The 20064-nt window shown below is 34.8% G+C and overlaps 2 protein-coding genes across 2 annotated transcripts; both read right to left on the bottom strand.

The window, feature by feature from the left end:
* Positions 1 to 8537: 8537 nt before the first annotated feature.
* LOC127796059 (UPF0235 protein At5g63440) lies at positions 8538 to 14601 on the bottom strand. The gene is made up of 7 exons (XM_052328110.1): positions 14434 to 14601; positions 12978 to 13092; positions 11154 to 11307; positions 10643 to 10739; positions 9729 to 9817; positions 9555 to 9623; positions 8538 to 8810 (listed from the first exon to the last, which is right to left on the bottom strand). The coding sequence occupies exons 1-7, from the start codon at positions 14546 to 14548 to the stop codon at positions 8751 to 8753; spliced, it is 699 nt and encodes a 232-aa protein (XP_052184070.1). The 5' UTR covers positions 14549 to 14601; the 3' UTR covers positions 8538 to 8750.
* A 1763-nt stretch (positions 14602 to 16364) lies between these two features.
* On the bottom strand, positions 16365 to 19247 carry LOC127795120 (60S ribosomal protein L17-2-like). Its single transcript, XM_052326579.1, has 7 exons — positions 19115 to 19247; positions 18956 to 18992; positions 18753 to 18793; positions 17366 to 17596; positions 17147 to 17249; positions 17015 to 17082; positions 16365 to 16680 (listed from the first exon to the last, which is right to left on the bottom strand). The coding sequence occupies exons 1-7, from the start codon at positions 19115 to 19117 to the stop codon at positions 16615 to 16617; spliced, it is 549 nt and encodes a 182-aa protein (XP_052182539.1). The 5' UTR covers positions 19118 to 19247; the 3' UTR covers positions 16365 to 16614.
* Between the last annotated feature and the right edge of the window lie 817 nt (positions 19248 to 20064).

Here is a 20064-nt window from a genome sequence, read left to right as displayed (position 1 = left end):
TTTGTCGACGATGGGCTCGTCGCCTAGTTTGGTGCCGAGTCTCCAAGGCTAGATTTATTGGGCCAAGTCAGGGCGTGAATCTGAAACTTATGTTGGGTGCCGAGTTCTGATTACTCTGTTTTCCTTGGTTCTTTTGAGAACAGTGCAGGTGTTTCGCCCATGGCTAAGAAAGCCCTCGCAACGAGTTCTTCTGATGCGAGAGACAAATATGATTGGGTGAGTGAGAATGTAGTCAAAGTCATTTTGATGTACAACTCTCTAGACGATGATGCCATCTTGGGGATGCGGATTTTCTTATTGATCGAGAGGGATGAAAGTTTATTCAAATGCGAGCCATGTGGGGAAGAATAACGAGTCTTTAGGAGCTGGACTCGAAAGCGGATGCCGAGTTGATCTTCATGTACGAGACATTTTTTTCCGCTACTTTGTCTACAACTTCCTTTTATTGAATTCCAAAGCTCGATTTTAGCGATACTAAACGTTGCCGCAACCCAACTGCACTTGAACAACTAGGCGTTCGTTTGGGTGTTCAAAGTGTTGTGTCGCTTATTTGGCTAATATGCAAATGTCAGGGCATTCTTCTACTTCTTTTAGCCAAAAGGAGTCAGTAAGGGTAGGTAGGTGTCACTGGGCAGGAACCCAAAGAGAAACCTATTGCAAGCCTTCGATAGTTCGTACAAGAATTTAAGGTTAGCTTTTTCTGGGGGCCCTTCGCAAAGTCCAAGCTGGCTTTCTTTTTGGATGATAGGGGAGAAATAAAGTACCCATTATACTGGAGCAAGGAGCCATCCTCCTTCGGACCAATGGAATACAGTAGCCTAGGTGTAGGGGATCAAGCACCAGCCACTCGGAAATTTTTATCACTGTCCTAAGAGTTAGTGGGAAAAAAATTTAAGTGCTTCAGAAATTTGGCTAGTAACACATTTTTGTTTTAATATTTCAACTCTAAAATTTGAAAAATTAAAAGAAAACCTCCTATATTGATTTATTTTTATTTTTAGAATTTAATATTAATAATTTTATATTTATAAAATGAAAGTATTTTAAACAAATTGAATTTTTTGAGTCCCTAAAATTGCCCAGCTAGTTCACATAATCACATGAACGGGAACCCATCCGTGAAAGCATAGTTTTCTTTTCCTTTTTTAATAAAATATATTTATTATATATATTTTTTTAGACTCCAAACACTCTTCACTCACCAAATATTATAAATAAAATAAAATATAAATAAATAAAAATTATCATGAACACCTAAAAAAAAACTAATAAAATAAACATAACACGAAAATAATATGTATCAGACAAACATTGATAAGGTTGCAATTGAGCTAAGCCAACTTGGTTCGATAAATTTTAGCACTGGCTCAAGCTCGATAACATTTCTCAAGCTCGGGCTTGGCTGGGCTCGAGTTCAAGCTCATCTTGAAATTTATTAATTTTTTTTAAAAAAAACTTAATAAATTGATGTGTAATAAAAATATCAATTTATAATTAACAAATATACCTAAATCAATCTAATCTCATAATTAAGAAATATAACATCGACATAATAATCAAGTAATAATAATTTTACAATTTATAATAAACATAATAATATCATTCACCATACAATAAGATAATCAAAATATTTGTTTAGTTGTTTTTAAAATACACACATAATGAAAATTACAGCACATCAAAGACTTTTTCAATTTAACTTCAAAATAGTTGGCTCCAAATGTCAAATTTGTCTAAGTAGTAATTTTTTAAAATTTAATGATACAAAATTACAAATATAGAGTTATTATTTTAATCTATATTTATTACTCGGTACTTAAATTAAATGTTATAGTTACTCAACTAATGTATCACTTAGTCGAATAACTATTTGATTATTCAATTAATGTCATTCTATCATATATTTGAGTAAGAAATATATAATCGATTATTTACTTAAATGTTTAGATTTTACTTGATTAAAAATAAAAATTAGTCGAGTACGTATAATAATTGATGGTTGTTACTCAACTAAATAATTTTTTATTTGATTAAAATGATAATTATTTTATTAAGCTCACACATTAATTGGTTAATTTTAAGTCACGATAAATCTTTTCATCAACACATTCTAGTATTACTCGAGTGAGATATACAATTACCAAAGTAGTAAATTTTTAAAATTTAATGATACAAAATTATAAATATAGAGTTGTTATTTTAATCTATATTTATTACTTGATACTTAAATTAAATGTTATCGTTACTTAACTAATATACCATTTAGTCGAATAACTATTTGGTTATTCAATTAATGTCATTCTATCATATATTTGAGTAAAACAAGTATATAATCGGTTAATCCTTTAAATATGTAGGTTTACTTGATTAAAAATAAAAAATTAGTCGAGTGCAATATTTGTTAGTTGTTATTCATTTAAATATTTTATTACTTGACTAAAATGATAATTAAACTATTAAACTCATACATTAATTAATTAATTAATTTTAACCCACAATAATTTTTTTATCAACACATTCTATTAATCATTTTATTAATGTATTTATAAACAAGTATATTCAAAATTATAAATAATTTTATTAATATATTTATAAATAAGCTTATTCACAAGCCAGCTTGTGATTCTATAATTGAGCTAGCTCGTGAGTTTATTGAGTCGAATTTTGTTGAGTACAACCTCAACTCGTTAATAAATCAAGTTTTAAAGTTAGACTCAAGTTCGGGTTATTTACCTTAACGAACGAACTTTTATCGATCCGAGCATCAAATCGAGTCCCGAACGACTCGACTCATTTAAAACTCTAGACTTCGAAAGTTGAAAGTTGAGGTAGAAACTAAAATTACGTTGCCTCTTCCAAACGGGACTTTTACATGGGTTGAAATTTGAGCATATCTCAGTTTGTAATTATTTAAATGGTGGATATAGATATGAATAATTAGTTGATATGTTAAAATTTACTAAATTTGCTTAAATTTTTTTATTTAAGACGTTTATTTATTTTTATAATTTCACATGTTAGAAAAAAAACTACAAGCTTCAATTAATCTTAAGTAATTATAAATAATTCTATTATTACAATTTAATAAAAATAAAAATACTAAACTTACCTATAATAATAATAACTAAGTAGAGGAAAATGTTTCCAATTTATAATTAATTTGAGAAAAAATATAGAAGAAAATAAAAAAATATATATATATATATAATATTTTTGTTAAAGTTATTTTGAGCCCTAAAAGCGCGTAATGGTGAAACCTTTAAATGGATTAAATTACATAATAAAGGTTGATGGTAGGGTCTTCAAAAAAATCGGTGTATCGCGAAAACCGATCAAATCAAACTGAACCAAATCGATTCGATCTATTTTTTTTTTTTTTCGGCGGTTGAAAACGGTTTGGATTCTGTCCAAACCGCGCGGTTTGCGGTTTAGACAATTTGCGGTTCGATTTTAAACCGAACCGCCCAAGAAAATAATAAAAAAATTATTATTATAAAAATCTAATAATTGGCAGCCCATCTTATTTATTTTTTACACTATTTTGTCTTTATTTTTTCTCTTATTTATTTACATTTAATTGTCTTTATTTACTAATATTTGTGTCTTTATTTATCATTTTTAAATATCTTTTTTAGTGATTTTAAATAGCATTTCAAATCACGGTAAACTGCACCAAAACAGACCGCAAATGCGGTCTGATTTGGTGTAGTTTGGCCGAACCCAAACCAGACTACGGTCTGGTTTGGTTGAAAAATCGCATTAGCGATTTGATATGTTGAAAATGATTCAGACCAGTCAAATCGCACCACAAATACCCCTAGTTGATGGTGTTGGATTATACTCTTACGTCAATACGAAGTTCAGTTTTTTTGGTTTCCTAACAGAACTTGAAGAAACTTTTGCAAACGGTTGCGTTGATGTCAATCCTTTATATTTTAAAAGTAAAAATAAAAATAAAAATAAAAAATAATATCTTTTAATATTTCTATTTTCTAAAGCAATTGAGTCATTCGTTGGACGTGGAGCAGGCCACGCCACACCGCATGATGACATCTCAAGGGCTTTTTAGCGGCAGCGGCGGCGGCGGCGGCTGCCATTTTTATTAATAAGAAAATGTAGCTTCGTCTGAATTTTACCATGTAATATGCGGCAACAAGCACAGCTATTTATTTGTCTCTGTCGGTCGGCGGGGGACCGGTAGTAACAAGCTAAAACACCTTCCATTCCAATATAAAAACATTTCATTTTAAATACGTTTTGTTTTCTTTTTTTATCAAGATAAAAGATGCCTATGATACTTCCATCAACAATATTTTATTTACTCTGAATTTTTGGATCTGCTTAATAATCTGATCATCTCAATTAGATATTTTAGGATCTATCTAATCTAATAACCTCTTTCGTTAAATATTTTAAAAATAATTAAAATATCCTTACATATTTTGAAGGTTCCAAATGAGGGTGGGTAGTGGGGGTTCGATGGCCATGGCGGAGTGAGTGACGGGGTCTAGCTTGGTGCAAGTAAAATTGGAAGGAGAAAGAGAGAGAGAGAGAGAGAGAGAGAGAGAGAGAGAGAGGAGACTCCAGGACGACAAGGAAGGAATGAGAGGTGAAGCAATCGGGGTAAACATTCAGGGTATGAAATATGAAATTGGGCGTTTTTGTCACAAGCGGTAAAGGGCAGGGGTTTATCAACAATGATGGTATCGGGATGGATGATTTATGAGGACTTCTATGTTAAAGTCTTTGGTGGTGATCTACGAGATGAAATGGGAAGTAAATAATAGTGCTGCAATTCAATTCACTATTGATGGAGCTCTAGCGCCAACTCTGGTTCCTTTCCTGGGGCCTTTCTTTCCTCTATTGCCTTCCTTCAACTGCTTGCCGCTCAATAATTTTTTGGGTTCTTGGAATTTCACTCAAGGAGGTTAGGCTCATTCTCTCTACATCTTCACTTCCAATTTTTCTGGGTTAATTTTCCTTCCTAACCGATGGCAGTGAACGGGTCAACCCTCGGTGGTGAACCTTCAACCATGGTTGTTTTCAACATGCGAAACTATTATCTACAATTAAATCAAACGTCAAGGTTGCTGGTTGGATGGTTATAATAATAATCATCTATATATATATATATATATGCTTTGTTGGGTTTGCTCTCGCAAGGATATAGGACAACACCGGAATGACCAAGGAAGTTTCGCCGCCTTCCTTTGTTTAATTCTTAAACATAAATGGCATTACTCCTGCATTTCCAAAGATTTCCAACTCGAGTTCCAACTTCCCTGAGCCGCTGAGCTCACACCTAAATTAACTAATAATAATTTGGGCATTTTATTTTGTTACTTCAACCAAGTCTAAAAAGGCAAATGACAATGGGCCTCTCTCTCTCTCTCTGTAAATATATTCAGTGTGAGTGCATGTGATCCTATACTCTCTTCTCCTAATTCCGACTCATATTTCTTCCAGAAGAATCAGAAGAAAGTATGGGACTAGCGAGTCGAATAGTCCAGCTTCTCCCGTCAAGGCAGAATCCACCGCTGCCTCCCCCACTTGATCTTGAACTCCCCTCCCCACAACCACATCATGTTCCTCCAAATACTACTGATCACTTGCATCACAAGTACGACCATCTCGACTGGCCGAAGCTTATGGTCGGCTTCTGCTTGGCGACCGCTTCAGAGATCGCCGTCCAGACTCACATGGCAGACCCAGCAGCCTCCCACCTGCTACGCTTGTGGATGGTTCTATCGTTTTCCTCCGTCCTCGTGGCTAAACACGTCGCTCACAAGAGCCTTAATGCAGCCCGAGTGTTGGAGCATGTAGGTGGGCTCTTTGGGATCACGGCTTTCTTCTTAGCCATAACAACTAGTTTTCCGTTGTGGTTGAAGGTCATATCTTGGATCATTTACGCACTTGCTTTGCTTGTAATCTGCATCTGCAACTGCCGCTTTACAATCTCATGGTTCTAGCACGTACAAATTCGTATGGATTCAGCTACGCTTCTCCTATTGTACAGGCTTGTTTGCAATTATATGATTTCTCTCAAAAGTTTCTGTAAATATTAGGCCCCGTAAAACTCTTCCTATGGAGCTAGCACAATCAACTTCGTACGGATTCAGCTCGCTTCTCCTGATGTGCAGGCTGTGTTTGCAATGATAATGGTATCTTAAGACCTCCTGTAATGTAAATATTAGTCTCTAATGTTTTTGATGTCAAATATTTTCGTGAAAGATTCTACTGGCTTGTTTAATAAAAATTTATGTTTATGATCTTCCCAAGAGTGACTTGACTTGACTTTACCCCTCCAATTTATTAGAACTTTCCACCAAAGCCACCCACGCCAAAAGGTGTTTAAATTTATGGATTGCAATTTCTGAGTGAAATTAATAAATTATAGTTCCATGAGATGAGCTGGAGCGCGTTTCCGGTTTCAGACGTGAAAATAATTTTAGTTTTTTGCAGAGAACAATTTTTGGAGGCAATCTAAAAATATTTGCCTGACCTTTTTTTAATTAGTCTTGGGGGCCTACGGGTCGTCGCATTCTGCTAACTGCAGGCCCAGCGTGCGCTCAGCACAATAAAATAAATTTCACATGAAATAGAAATAGATGTGACAAATTTGTAACACTGTCACGAGTTAGAATAAATAATCTTAAAAATTCTAGTTATGACACTATCATTTTGTAAGTAGGCCGGTCAACAGGCTGGATTTGGTTTAGATCCAGCTCAAACCACTCCCATTATATCCATCCCATTTAAATCTGGACCAAAAACAAATCCATCAAACCCGAGTTTTAATGGTCCGGATCCAGACAGCCAATGGGTTTCAGCCCCTCTTAAATCCGTGTAGCCTGATCAAGAGTTCATAGACTCACAACCCAACCCAACATCTCCCTCTCTCGGTATCTACTGCTGAAGGCATCTTCAGCGACGCGCCATCCTCCCCCCTCTCTCTCTTTCCGTCCCCCTCTCTCTCGTGTTTGTTGAACCACGGATCAATTGATGGGGTTTGAAAGAAATTGATCTGCATTAGCTCTAGTCCATGAGATCCAGATCCATCCAGTCCAAAATGAATCTGGTCCGAATCATTACCTATTGAATGTGGATGTAGCAGATCTAAAGTGAATTTGGTCCAGATCCAGACCATTATTGCCCTACTTGTAAGCTCGTTATGTATGAACCAACATTATGATTAAATCTTTTGTGTAAGAGAGATGGTAATGAAATGCACACAAAGTGAGTAGAACAGAATATAAAATTGATGATGTAAATTGGTGCACCCTTAAGACCTGGACCAATAAGAGAGTAGAACAGTGATCGAGTGGGATGACTTTCTGACAGCCTATAAAACACGTGGAGAATTGTCCAAGATGGGCTTTCGAATACCTAAGTTAGCAAATGCAGAAGCCACTAAGCTAATCGTAGTATGTCGGGGAAAATCAAGAGTTGATATAGTAACCTCTTTACTTATATATCCTATATGTTTAGTGTCCTTTTACAGTCGAAGGAGCTAATTTCAAGAGGCTCTAATCTCGCCTGATTCAATGAGATCACATCTTCTGATTTTGAAGGATCTTAATTTTAGGGAGAGATTTTCTCCATCGTTCATGATGCCAATCAATCTCGGCCTCATTCACATCCCACATATTTCTTTTCAATTAGTGGAAGTTTCTAGAGCAACAACACGTGAAAGAAATTTTTGTATAGACTCAGTCCACCTAAATCCTAGATATTGTAGATTAATCCAATTATAAATCAACCCCTCTTCACCATAGTTTCCTCCCACAATTAAACTCATTTGGCTACACCTCTTCATCATGACAAACTAGCATGACTAATGATTCTGCGACGTTCTTGTTTTTTCACTCTTGTTTTTTATCTCATTTGTCTTATCCTCAATCTGATCTGCCGAACCCAAACCCAAATTTGGATTCAATTGCCCAGTGAACACATATAGGATTCAACAAACCAAACTCAAGGAAGGCGAAGGAGAAGGGGGAAGAAAAACAAAAGGTAACGTATAGAGGAGGCAAAATCTGGGCAGCAGTTTTCCAACAAAATCTAAGTTTAGGCCAAAGAACCATTTGTTGGGATGGGTGAGGAGGGGAAGGAGAACCCATACACCAACAACATCAGCCATCCTATCCACTCTTTTCTTTTTATTCGTCTCTTCTTCTTCTTAATTATCGAACCTAGATTTAAGTTTGATTTAGGTTCACTAGTGTTCCGGTTACCTCTTTTGTTCATTTGAACCTAGCTTAGGTTTAATCCGAGTTCGCTAAGAATCCAAATCGAACCTAGATTTATGGGTTCACTAGCATTTAAGTTTCAATCGAGGAGATGATCAGTGTTGTAACTGGTTTTATCACAATTTAACTTGAACAAATGAGAAATTAAACATCTGATAAGCATGTTTAAAATTTCAAAATCTCTTCAACTGTTTAAAACGTGAGAAAAAGGGGCCTTTCTAAATGTTTTATAGTGCTACTTTTATTTTTCAATTTACTTCAAAGAAAACAAATGACAAATAAAAGACAGATGAGAAAAACAAAATTTTATGGTACCTTGGTACTGTAGTAGTAAATAAACATATCATCTAAATGAGTCAGTCTGCATCAGTTATGGTAAAAAAGAAAATCAACCATTTAGTTTTTGACAATAAATAAAATCTCAGTGTAAATATAACCAAAAAAAGAAAAGAAGAAAACCCTTCAAACAGCTTAGCTTCGAGCTGATCCAGTCAAGCAGTGTCAAGGTTGTACAGCTTCTAGGAGCTTCTCGTATACCTGCCTAGCGGACAAATCCTCCACCTGATTTGCAGGTCAAGAACAGGAAATTAAGTTAACTTCTTAAGGAGTAAAAGATAACCAGAACAAGATCTTATAATTAACCAACAAAGACAAAAAACAGACAAGACGGCATAATTCTCCCTGCTCGATTTCACAGTGGTGGTGTAAAATATCACGTGGCTATTAAAATAGGGCAAAAAGCAAGACTTGGAAGGAAGGCAAAGTGAGAGACTTCTTATGATTCAAAATTCACCGTGATTTCTAGCAAATGGACTTCCTGTAAAGATCTTAACCCTGACTTCACGTGGCTATTAGCATATCACGTGGCTATTAAAATAGGGCAAAAAGCAAGACTTGGATGGAAGGCAAAGTGAGAGACTCCTTATGATTCAAAATTTGCCATGATTTCTAATAAATGGACTTCCAAGTAAAGATCTTAGCCCTGACTTCAGTTCTGCTTTGCAGTTTAAGGGTTGAGTAATATTTGGATTTATGGTACCATGGAAAATAACTAAAATCAAGAATATAAGTTGATAAGGGGGCAAAAGAACTTTTTCATATGATTACAGCGAGGACATGAAATTACAGAACCTTATGCAGGTGTGAATAAGAAACTCATTGTGCATCTAAACTGGAGGTTAGCAGGTAACAATCATCAATTGGACTCCCATCGGACTCCCATCGGGAAGTAAGCAAAAAAGAAGTATGTGAACCAGTGCAATGAGGAATAAAGAGAATTTATGAATAGCAAGCAATTTTACACACCACAAGGAGCTTTGATTTGCTATTCCACCCCCTCTGAAGGGTCATCTGGCTTAGTCTCAGGCCCAGTACCTGTAAAAAGAAAGTACTACGTAAGTCTTGGCTTGACACCATAGATTTTGTAGAAGTACAAATTGAGGGGTTGGGCTTTTCTAGTCCAAGATTAACAATGCTTACTTTCCCCATGAATTCTAGAAGTTCATTATTAGCTTCTCCACGGGCTGCAGGTGCAGCTACAGTAACCCGAACATCATCAGCATTCACCCCTGGCATGAATGAATGCAAAGAAAGAGATTCTACAATTAGTGAAAGTTTACCACTTAATGATGCTTTGTAAATGTACAAATCTAGAGACATTTTGGATGTTAATCCACATAAAGTCTACTGATCTATTCAAGCACAATAAATAGGAAAAGTGGAAGCAGGTCTTCCAGCATGCACTCATGCCATATGAGGTGGACCAGCCCTGTAGTGAAATTGAGACTGCTCGACCTTGGAAGCTAATTTGCATGTTGACAGACCTGTCTCTCCTGCTGTTGACCCCATCTATTCATTAACTTAATTAATCTCAATTTATTTAAAAATTTATGTGCTTCCCTTTGGCCCCTCTAATGGGGAAAAGGGTTCCATTTCTGTCAAATGACCTGGCCTCCACCATCAGCAGTCCCTTTCCTCCCAATGCCATGCTCCCATGGATGTGTACTAGCATTAAATGGACATGTTTTCCCACCCTAGATTGGTTCTCTTCAAGTGAAATTTGTGTTTGTGTGTGTTAAATTGAAAAAGTCGGTTAAAATACAATTTACTCAAAAGGAAAAGAATAACTTAGGTGCAGTGTGTATCACTTAAATGCATTATTTATTAAGAAATGTATAGAATTGTTTCAAATCTCACAAAAAGATTAAATAAGAAATAAAGAACTTGGAGGGCCAAAAGCAGATTCCGTCAGTTGACGGAAATTATAATCACAGACCTAGTCCAAATTAATCAAAGATTTTCTTAGTTAAAAAGAAAAAGCAAACCAAACAGATTGAGCATGCACAAAAAACGGGTGCATATTAAAAGGGGATCAAATAAAGAAATAAGTTTACTCATGATTGCTGTGCGTTGTGCACGGTCTTCCACTTCTATTGCCACTTGAACAAGTCCTCCTTCTAATTGTGATATGCATGGTGGTACAGGAGCATCCTAAAGCAGTTGTCATGAATTAACCAATATTCAGGTATAAAGAAATCAGATAACGCATAAACATATAATCCACCTAAAACTAAATAGTGAATGTCTCCGCTTATGGATTAAATAACAGGACTTTGTGAAACTAGACAGAGATCCCACTCTGCTGCAATGGCAGCATTTTAATCAAATGACAAGCCACCGTCCTTGTTGAGAGTAAAATAATAATACAAGAAATAAAGTTAAGCCCTCTATCAAACAGCTTAAACTTTTAAATGAGTTGGTGGTTAACAATTTAACAATCCTGAACATTCTGGACAAGTGATTTGCTATAGTAATTAAAAGCCATACAGAATGAGTTGCATGATGCCTCTATGTGCATAGCCACCTAAGAGAGTAGTGATGAATGGAATTATACCCTATCCTTACCTGTGGATTGGTTTCAGCTGCAACTGTACTTAGAGCACCATCAACAACATATATGAAAGAGGCAAATTCCAAATCTTCTTCTGATCTATAGCAGACAAACAGCCCACATCCCATGCAGTTCAGACGGAATTGCTTCTCCAACTTACCTTCCCCACTGGTTAATGAAATAGCAATCAATAAACAAAAACAAAGAAGAAATAAACAGGAGAGTCAACCTAACACATAAAAAGAAGCAAAAACCACAATCACAATGTGAAGGCAGTTAGGCACAAATGCAAGACTAGGTGATCAATCATTCAGAGAAAATAACCTATTTTCTCCCAACCATACATGATGCAGCGTGTAGCGCGTGTGTGAAACAAACACACCAAAATAAACTCTTGAAAGAACAAACTTCAATGACCGAAGCTTGGCTTTCAAGAAGATTCAAAAACAAGACTGTTTTGCTAAGAAAACCCAAATAAGTTGCCAAAATTTGTATTGAAAAAACTTGATTACAAAATACACCAAAATAAAATCTTGAAAGAACAAACTTCAATGGCCGAAACTTGGCTCTCAAGAAGGCAAAAACAAGACTATTTTGCTAAGAAAACCCAAATAGGTTGCTGAAATTTGTATTAAGAAAACTTGATTACAAACTCTAGATTTTAGACATATTTATAGTGTTTGACTAATCTAAATCACTGTTGTTAGAATCTTACGATTCACGGTTCGAATCGTACAATTCGACTTGATTCATATAGAAATCGAGTCAAATCTATAGGATGAATCTAAAATCCCTTAGAATCGTACAATTCACGATTCGAATCGTACGATTCGGCTCGATTCATATAGAAATCGAGTCGAATTTATAGGGTGAATCGAAAATCCCTTAAAATCAACTATGAATCGGACGAATCAACCGTGAATTGCATGAATAGCATGATTCGTCCAATTTGTGCGACTTCGTCTCCATGTGCGCTTTAATCAAATATTTGTTCTATTTGGCTATCTTTGAAAACAAAGAAGATGATGAAAATGATGAAAATGGTGATGCTCTTGAACTTGAAGATGAAGATTATTGATAACTAGTGAAGATTATGGACAATGGAGTTTATTAGTAACCTTAAAATTGTAGGTTTTTTTTTTTTTCTAATTTGTTATTTTGAAAGTGGTTTGGTTTGGTATAATTTGAATTTAAAGCCAACATGAATATACTTTTGCCTTTTGGTATAATTTTAAACTTAGCAAATATATTTAGAAGTTTATTTATCTATTTATATTTAAAAGAATTGATCATGGTAGGTACATTATTTATTTTCTATGGATATATATTATTTATAGTTGAAATTGAGAATGTGTACCAAATCTTACGATTCGATTCGATTCTCGATTCACGATTCATAAAATAAGAATTTCGATTTAACAACTATGATCTAAATCCATCTAATATTTGTAACTAAAATCCAACTAGAATAAAATCATCTAACTAGAATCCTAAAAATAAATCCTAAGTAAAATTCAACTAGAATTCTAATAAAAATAAAACCCTAATCAAACATGAAGTAGAATCCTAAATTAAGTAGAAACATGAAATAGAATCCTAAATCAAGTAGAATCCTAAAACATATGAAGTATTAAAATATTGTTTGCTACTGTTTCAGCGCTATTGTTTCAACGCTACTTTTCCGATTTGGTTGGGTCGGCCTTGGGTTGGGTCTTGATTGGTGACCGTATCAATACACAACCCTAAATATTAATACTTCTTTTGCTTTATTGAATTCAGCACTCAACACTCCAAGCACATAACACTGCAATAGCCACGCAGAGCTGAAAAGGAATTACCGCTTTAAGAGAACCTTTCCTCCCTCATTTAGGTTGAGCCTTGCAAGATGCTTCTTCTTGTCCAATACATATGCCTTGTCAGTTTTCCTTTTTGGCATTTTCTGCAATTGGGTATCTTGCAAAAAAGATATTTTAGCCAAAAAAAAAAAAGAAAGAAAGAAAAGGCAGCAGTATTGGTGCACAAGGGAGATTTAAATATAACACTGGCTGTGAATTTCTTTGAGTACAGTGCTTATCTGTCACTTATTAGCAGTTCAATTAAATAAGATTTGGCATTATATTGAAACAATAGAACTAAAAATAGGTAATTACAAGAGCATCGAAATCAAGCACAAACAAAGTTTTCAGGCACAAGAATTCTATGGCAAATGGAGATGCATATTACAAGTAAATTTTTATTTCAATAAAAAGGCAGTATATAAGGGGCTTGAGTCTCCAAAATAGAGGAAACTGAAACATATATGACATGACATGATAAATTGTCAGTTATCGAGCACAAAGGGCTTCTGAAATGTTGTCGCTAATTTCAGACTAATAAAGAGGAATTGACTTCGAGCCCCATGTTGTTTCTCCTAATAGTCACTAGTGATTACCTGATTTAACAATTGACCTATAACTGATTAGAAGATATAGCTGAAAATTACCAGTCCTGTTTCTCTTTTTTCTTTTTCAGAGTAATTACTCACTTTTCAGCAATAAGAGGAAGCATTTACATTAGGTTATGAACATCATAAGGGCTTCCTGTAAGATGCTCCACTAGTTAGTTAACTTTTTCTTCCTTTAATAAAAAAAAAAAAAAAAAAAAAACAGAACCATTCTTCCTCTATACTCAATTACACAAATGCCGCCACCATCCTTTTCCTCTCTATACAAATCCACCATATTTAGCCTAGAAAGTGTCGCAAGTGGAAATTCAAGGAGGCACTCTAAGTTCGGACATAAACCAGGAGATAAACCATAATTTACCGATAAAAACGCAACTACAACTAGCACCCCCCACCCCCCCACAAAAAAAAAAAAAAAAAAAAAGCCCAGCTTCCACAAGTAAAAACTAAAGTCATTCCATTATTATGAACCTAATAAAGCTGAGTTGAGGCGACGTGAAGCGCATAGAACAAAATCCATGACGAGGGGAACAATATTTCTATGCTAGATTAGTTCCACCGCACTGTCAAGTATACCAATATTAGTCAAGAATCAAATTACACAGAGATTGAAAAATACAAGTCCAGCAAGATGAATTTGAGATGAAACTCTTCAAGTGGAGTAGAAATTAACAAGAAAGTCGATGGAGAGAGAGGAACCAGCGATGAAGTACTAAGTTACGCATGGATTGGAGACACAAGTCTAGCAAGATGAATTTGAGAAGGCATTCTTCAAGAGCAGAATAAATTAACAAGAAATGGAAAAGGAAGCCCGGGGAGGTGGAGAGAGAGAGAGAGAGAGAGAGAGAAACCAGTGATGAGGACGTGAGATCCGCAGTGCTTGCAATAATAGACGAAGAGATCGGAGTCAGGACCGTCCGGCACCGCGTCCTCGCTCGAATACGTGTGCGTCGTCCTCTTCGGCATCCTCTCTCTCTCTCCCTCCCGCTCTCTCTCTCTATTTCTCTCTCTCTCTGTTGGCTTGGCGATGGCTAACCACTGAATGGCGGGCCCCATTGGGCTTATTTTACTGCAAGAGGGCTTGTTTTCGCCTTTGGGCTTATATTCCGGCCCATTTTGGCGTTTAAGGCTCCTGTTTTCATGGCTTCCAACAATCGCAACAAAAGAAATAAATAAATAAATAACAAAATAAACACGATAACATATCAAATCTGGAGTTTTTCTTTAAATTATTGATTTTTTTTATGAAGTAAATTATTTTTTTTTCACAAATCATTTAGGAAAGTACTCTCGAATAATTTTAACAGAAATGCTATTTGGATACTTTTATTATAATATTTTATATTAATGTCTCGTGTTGTGTGTTATATTAATCTAAATATATAATATATTAATATAAATGATCAATAAAATTGTAAAATTTGAATATTTAAATAATTTTTAAATGGGAAATGCCAAGTCAGTGCTGAGTGGATTGATTTACGAGCAATACCCACTGACTTGTTGCAATGCATCAAAATGGACCTACTGACACTTAGTGTGATTATAAATGTTATATTTATATATGCAAGTTAATAAATAGTTTTGGCAACTCTAGTTTTCCAAAGGGGCGTTTAGGAAGAGGATAAAAATAAAAGTAATAACACTCAAATGTGATAGTTGTATGTTTGAAATACTATATTCAAGTGAAATTAATTTATTTTAAAAATTTTCTCTCATTCTTAGTAAAATAAAATTATCCCCCTGTGAATAATTTAATTTTATTATTTATCTAGAGTTATAATCGAGTTGAGTTAAATCGAGTTTCACTTTATTCAAACTCGACTTATAAATAAAAAGGGTCTAAAAATTTTGTTTGAGATTGAGTTGACTCAAGATTTTTTGGACACTGAACTTAATTAGCCAAAAGTTAAAGCTCAAGCTTGTTGACATTTTTTTTAATTAAAACTATTCAAACTTTTTTTTTACATAACAAAAAATATAGAATATATGAACATAAATTCTCAAAAAGTCAAAACAAATATAAGAACATTATTTAAACAAACGTAAACATTTTTAATGAATTGCCTACTTGCATAAACTTTTTCTATGACTTGCAGTGTAAAGTATTTGAACGTATGGTCTCTTATGGTATATCAAATTTGTAAAACTAAATAAACTATTCTATTAAGATAAAAGTAAATATCGTTGCTGGGGGAGCTTTTTTACTAAAGGACAGAATCAATAGAGGAATTGCTACCCAGAAGAAAATAAAGCAGCGGCGGAAGAGAGAGCAGCTAAGTAGGGCAGCAGCAAAAGAGAAGAGACGCAGGCTGTGTCTTTTGACCCTTTGTGATGTTTGTGTCATTGTGCGTGGGTTGCCCTAACAAAACCAATGCATAATTACCAAAACTTCTTAGTTTTCTACAATATATAAAAAAATTATATAATATATATATATAGACAATATTATTTATAACAGGACTCTTATTGAACTGAAGACCAAACCACTCACAAGTAACTAGGTTGATTTACAACCCTATACTTATCATTGTGAATGATTTTGCCTGTACACATAAAAGACCAAAACAATCTCTCCTTCATAATATATATTTTATATGCTTTAATGTCATAACCTAGTAAAAATATTTCTGGGAGGACTTAAGAGTACTCTGCGAACAGGTACAAGTGAACATGACAAATACAACATAATTGGCTACCATGCAGCATCTCTGAATCACAAATCAAATGATTTTAAAAACTTGCAACCAAAAAAAAAAAAAAAAAAAACAAAAACCAAGACAAAAGCAAGATCACAATTGATTGAACATAAGAACTGATGCATTATAACAAGATTTTCCCAGAAATGGGAAATTACTCCCATGTAAAATATTCAAACAGTGTTAACTTAAAAACAGCCAAAAATTAGAACAGTATCTTGAATGAGCAAGACAACAAAAAATTAAAAAGAAAAAAAGAAAAGAAAAGAGAAAGTCTCCCGGGACATGGGGCAAGAACAGAATAATCTCCAAACCACCCGCAAGCCGGCTCCTTCAAGAAGAAACATCGCTGCGTAAAGCTTTGCCCTTCCTGGCCCCTGAAGCTACTTGCATCTCGGGCTGCAGTATCAATCAGCTCCGTAAGATGACGCGGAAATCAGATAAAATATAAAGGATAATGAATTTTTCAACTAAATGGTAGGCTGATTTAGTGTTCCAACACAACAAAAAGTTCATCTTGACCATGCATTAGAAGTTGAGCCATTTCAACCTATCATTTCTTACTCTCTATCATCATCCAAAAATAAATTCGACCAATGTCAATAAGCATGCGCGGGTGCCAGTTCTAGGCACATAGCACATGAAAACAACTAATTCCTTTCAGCAAAGCTCAATGGTAAGAGACTTCTAGATACAATTCAATATGTATGGATGTAATGCATTGATCGAGTACCTCCTTCTTGACAGGTTCTTCTTTCTCGGACAAAATTAACTCAATATGGCAGGGAGCTGACATGTAGGCTGCACAAGACATAAACAACATGCAAAATTATTATAGATATACTTAATGATGTCTAGCACTTACGGTTGATTCTTCCATGAGCACGGTATGTGCGACGCCTCTGCTTTTGAGCTTGGTTTACTTGGATGTGTGATATGTATAGTGAATCAACATCCAAGCCTTTCACCTGAGGAATGTGTGATATGAATAGTACCTCAGTGGAGAGCAAGCAATGGCATACATACATACATACATATATATATGTATATATAGGGAGAGAGAGGCATTAAAATTAAAGCATACTTCTGCATTACTCTCGGCATTCTTAAGCAAGTCCAGAATAAATCTCGCAGACTTAACAGGCCAACGTCCTTGTCCATTTGAGTGGCGGTTCTTTGCCTGAGCAGTTCGCCCAACTCCTCCACAGAATCGTGTGAATGGAATTGCTTGTTTGTGGGCAAGAACATCCTCCAAATACCTTCTGGCCTTGACTAGAGGCAATTTTCGAATGGCGTGGGCTGTCTCCCTTGTGTTCTACAAGGAGAGAATAAAAACAATGGAGTTACAAACACAAGAGAACATACTCAAAACAGAAGAAGACTCAATGATAAAAAGATAGAAAAGTAAATCACACCAGATAATACAGCTGGTAAATAAAAATATAAAAAGATAACAAAAAGACAACAATTACAGTAAAATTGTTATCTTTTTTATCTTCATCACCTCACTGTAAATCCAAAAAATTCCAGAATTAAGAAAATTGAGATCAGCTCTTATGTGGACCTCAAAGATTAGGACAGCAGAAATGCAACATAAAGCCAATTAAAAAAACATATAGATATAAGAAACAAGAACTAATCTTGAGACTTGACCTTCCTTAACTATTTCTTACCTTGCTTAAAGGGGAAGACTCAAACGAAGTAGAGCCCAAGATCAAGCAGACTAGCAAATTGTGCAGATATATCCCCGTTTTGATTTCAATTCCAGTGTGAGGGAGATGTCTAAAAAACATCCCTTTCCAAATCAGAACTGTGAACTTGGGTTTCAGAGTTCCATTTTGATATTGTACATCCCAACCCAGTAACAGTCCTCTAGCTAACATATATTTCTCACAAATATGTTATGGCACGTAATTGATTCTACCTTAGTTCTCTCTTTGTAGTTTGGCGTAGCACTTATCAACACGTTTTCTGCCATACACATGAACAGTCCAAGATGTATAATCATTACATTTCAAGTATACAGGGCTCAAACATCCTTCATCACTTCTTAATAATTTTTACTTGGGGCAACTTCTAGAACAAATGCTGACATTTATACTTCCCAATGTTTCTATTAATCAAATAAAAGCTGCAAACCCATGAATCTTACAAGCACATAAACATACGGATCCATCTTCAACACCAGTTTCACAGTCTCACACAAAGCATTTATCTAGATGTCAATTCAGGAAAATTCTGAGTTCTGATCAGTGACCCAAAATAAAATTTCAAGTGAAAAGGCATATATCCCCAAGCAATACGGCGGTAAATGTGAATTCAAGACCCGAAGAAAAAGAAAAGACAACGACATCTTTCATTCATATACAAAATGAAAAATAAAACTATAAATCAAGGGATCACAAATCTACACGAGTATCTTTTTCATAAACACACACAATTATACAAAGGCCAGAATAACATCTGCATACCTTAAAGTGAACTCGGAGATCAGATCCGCTAGCTTTGCAAGCTGAAAAAAAAAAAATACATCTTAAAACATAAAAAACCAGAGTAAATTATTAAACCAACGGTTTAGAACGCAAAATTCGCTGTTTGGCCACGGAGATAATGGAGGGAAAGAATTCAAATCATCCAAAAACTCAGATTCAACGACAACATCAGGAGAACTTACACTTGGTGGGATTGTCCGGTTCCCTCGAATACTTCACCTAAAAAACGAACATAAACCAACAAGGGATAAGAAAAAACATACATTCGCATAAATATATTATATATACGTACACGTGTGCATATGCATGGATATAGAAACGAGAAGAGGAGAGAGATTGACCATGGCTACTAGCCTACTGCTGGAAGGGTTTCGGATCCCGACTGAAGGGAATTCGAACTAGGGTTTCGGAATAGAAGAGACCGCAAAACCCTACCGCGTCTAGACAGGGTTTATGGCTCGAGTTTGGACCGGGGTTCCGAGGGGCCCAATGTATTGTGTGATGGTAAATTGGATTTCTAGTAAAAAGTTATTTTTAATATTTCTAGTAAAAAATTATTTTTTAGTATTGAAAGTTAATTGGCAGTTGCGGTCCTTTTTTTTAAAAAAAAAATTACAAATTACACATGATAACATTAAATTAATTTTTTTTATTTAAAAAAAATAAAATAACAAAACTCTTTATCTGCTTCGACCAACATAAACAAACAAATTAAGATAGAACGGAGGGGGCGGGGGGACCCAAACACTCGCATCCAACACGAGCCCTCAAAAGAGTAATGACTATTTGATACTGATATATTTTTAAAGTATACTTTTTTTTGACAAAAAATAAATTATTGGATAAAACATGACTTTGTTTTTAAATTAGTTATTTCTCTAAAAAAAAAAATTAAGCTGTTTAAAAGAAAAAACAATATGCGTCCACTTTTTATAAAAATCAAAATAATTTACAAGCAACCGACGTTTATTACTTATTTTTAATAGTAATAAATACAACATCATACTTAGTTATCAAACACAATTTTTTAACACTATTTTGATAACACAATACAATATATCATAATACAACAGCTACATCACAACATCAAAGAATTAGTACGTGACTTGCTTATTTACAACCATCCTCGTCCATGATCTTCAGCTCTACAATTTTTTCTCCATTTCATGACCGTACTCTTACGTATAAGGGGATTATACCCCCAATAAAATTGAATTTACAAGGACATATTCTGAAAGCTCGTCATTAACAAGCAATCCAAAGTGTAGCCAAGTTTCAAAATAACCCATCA

Source organism: Diospyros lotus, chromosome 2, assembly GCF_014633365.1.
Source record: "Diospyros lotus cultivar Yz01 chromosome 2, ASM1463336v1, whole genome shotgun sequence".
Taxonomy (NCBI): Eukaryota; Viridiplantae; Streptophyta; class Magnoliopsida; order Ericales; family Ebenaceae; genus Diospyros; species Diospyros lotus.
The sequence above is the reverse complement of the archived record's forward strand: the minus strand, read 5'-3'. Positions and strand labels throughout refer to the sequence as shown.

What these genes read in the sequence shown, in the direction of transcription:
- LOC127796059 (XM_052328110.1), bottom strand. Translation starts at nt 14,548, where the DNA reads ATGCCGAAGAGGACGACGCACACGTATTCGAGCGAGGACGCGGTGCCG. An exon ending in TTCTAGAATTCATGGGGAAA is followed by an intron (nt 9,624 to 9,728) that starts GTAAGCATTGTT and finishes TTCTTTTTACAG; the next exon opens with GTACTGGGCCTGAGACTAAG. An exon ending in GCAAATCAAAGCTCCTTGTG is followed by an intron (nt 8,811 to 9,554) that starts GTGTGTAAAATT and finishes CCTGCAAATCAG; the next exon opens with GTGGAGGATTTGTCCGCTAG.
- LOC127795120 (XM_052326579.1), bottom strand. An exon ending in ATGCCGAGAGTAATGCAGAA is followed by an intron (nt 17,250 to 17,365) that starts GTATGCTTTAAT and finishes CACATTCCTCAG; the next exon opens with GTGAAAGGCTTGGATGTTGA. An exon ending in AAGAACCTGTCAAGAAGGAG is followed by an intron (nt 16,681 to 17,014) that starts GTACTCGATCAA and finishes TTGATACTGCAG; the next exon opens with CCCGAGATGCAAGTAGCTTC.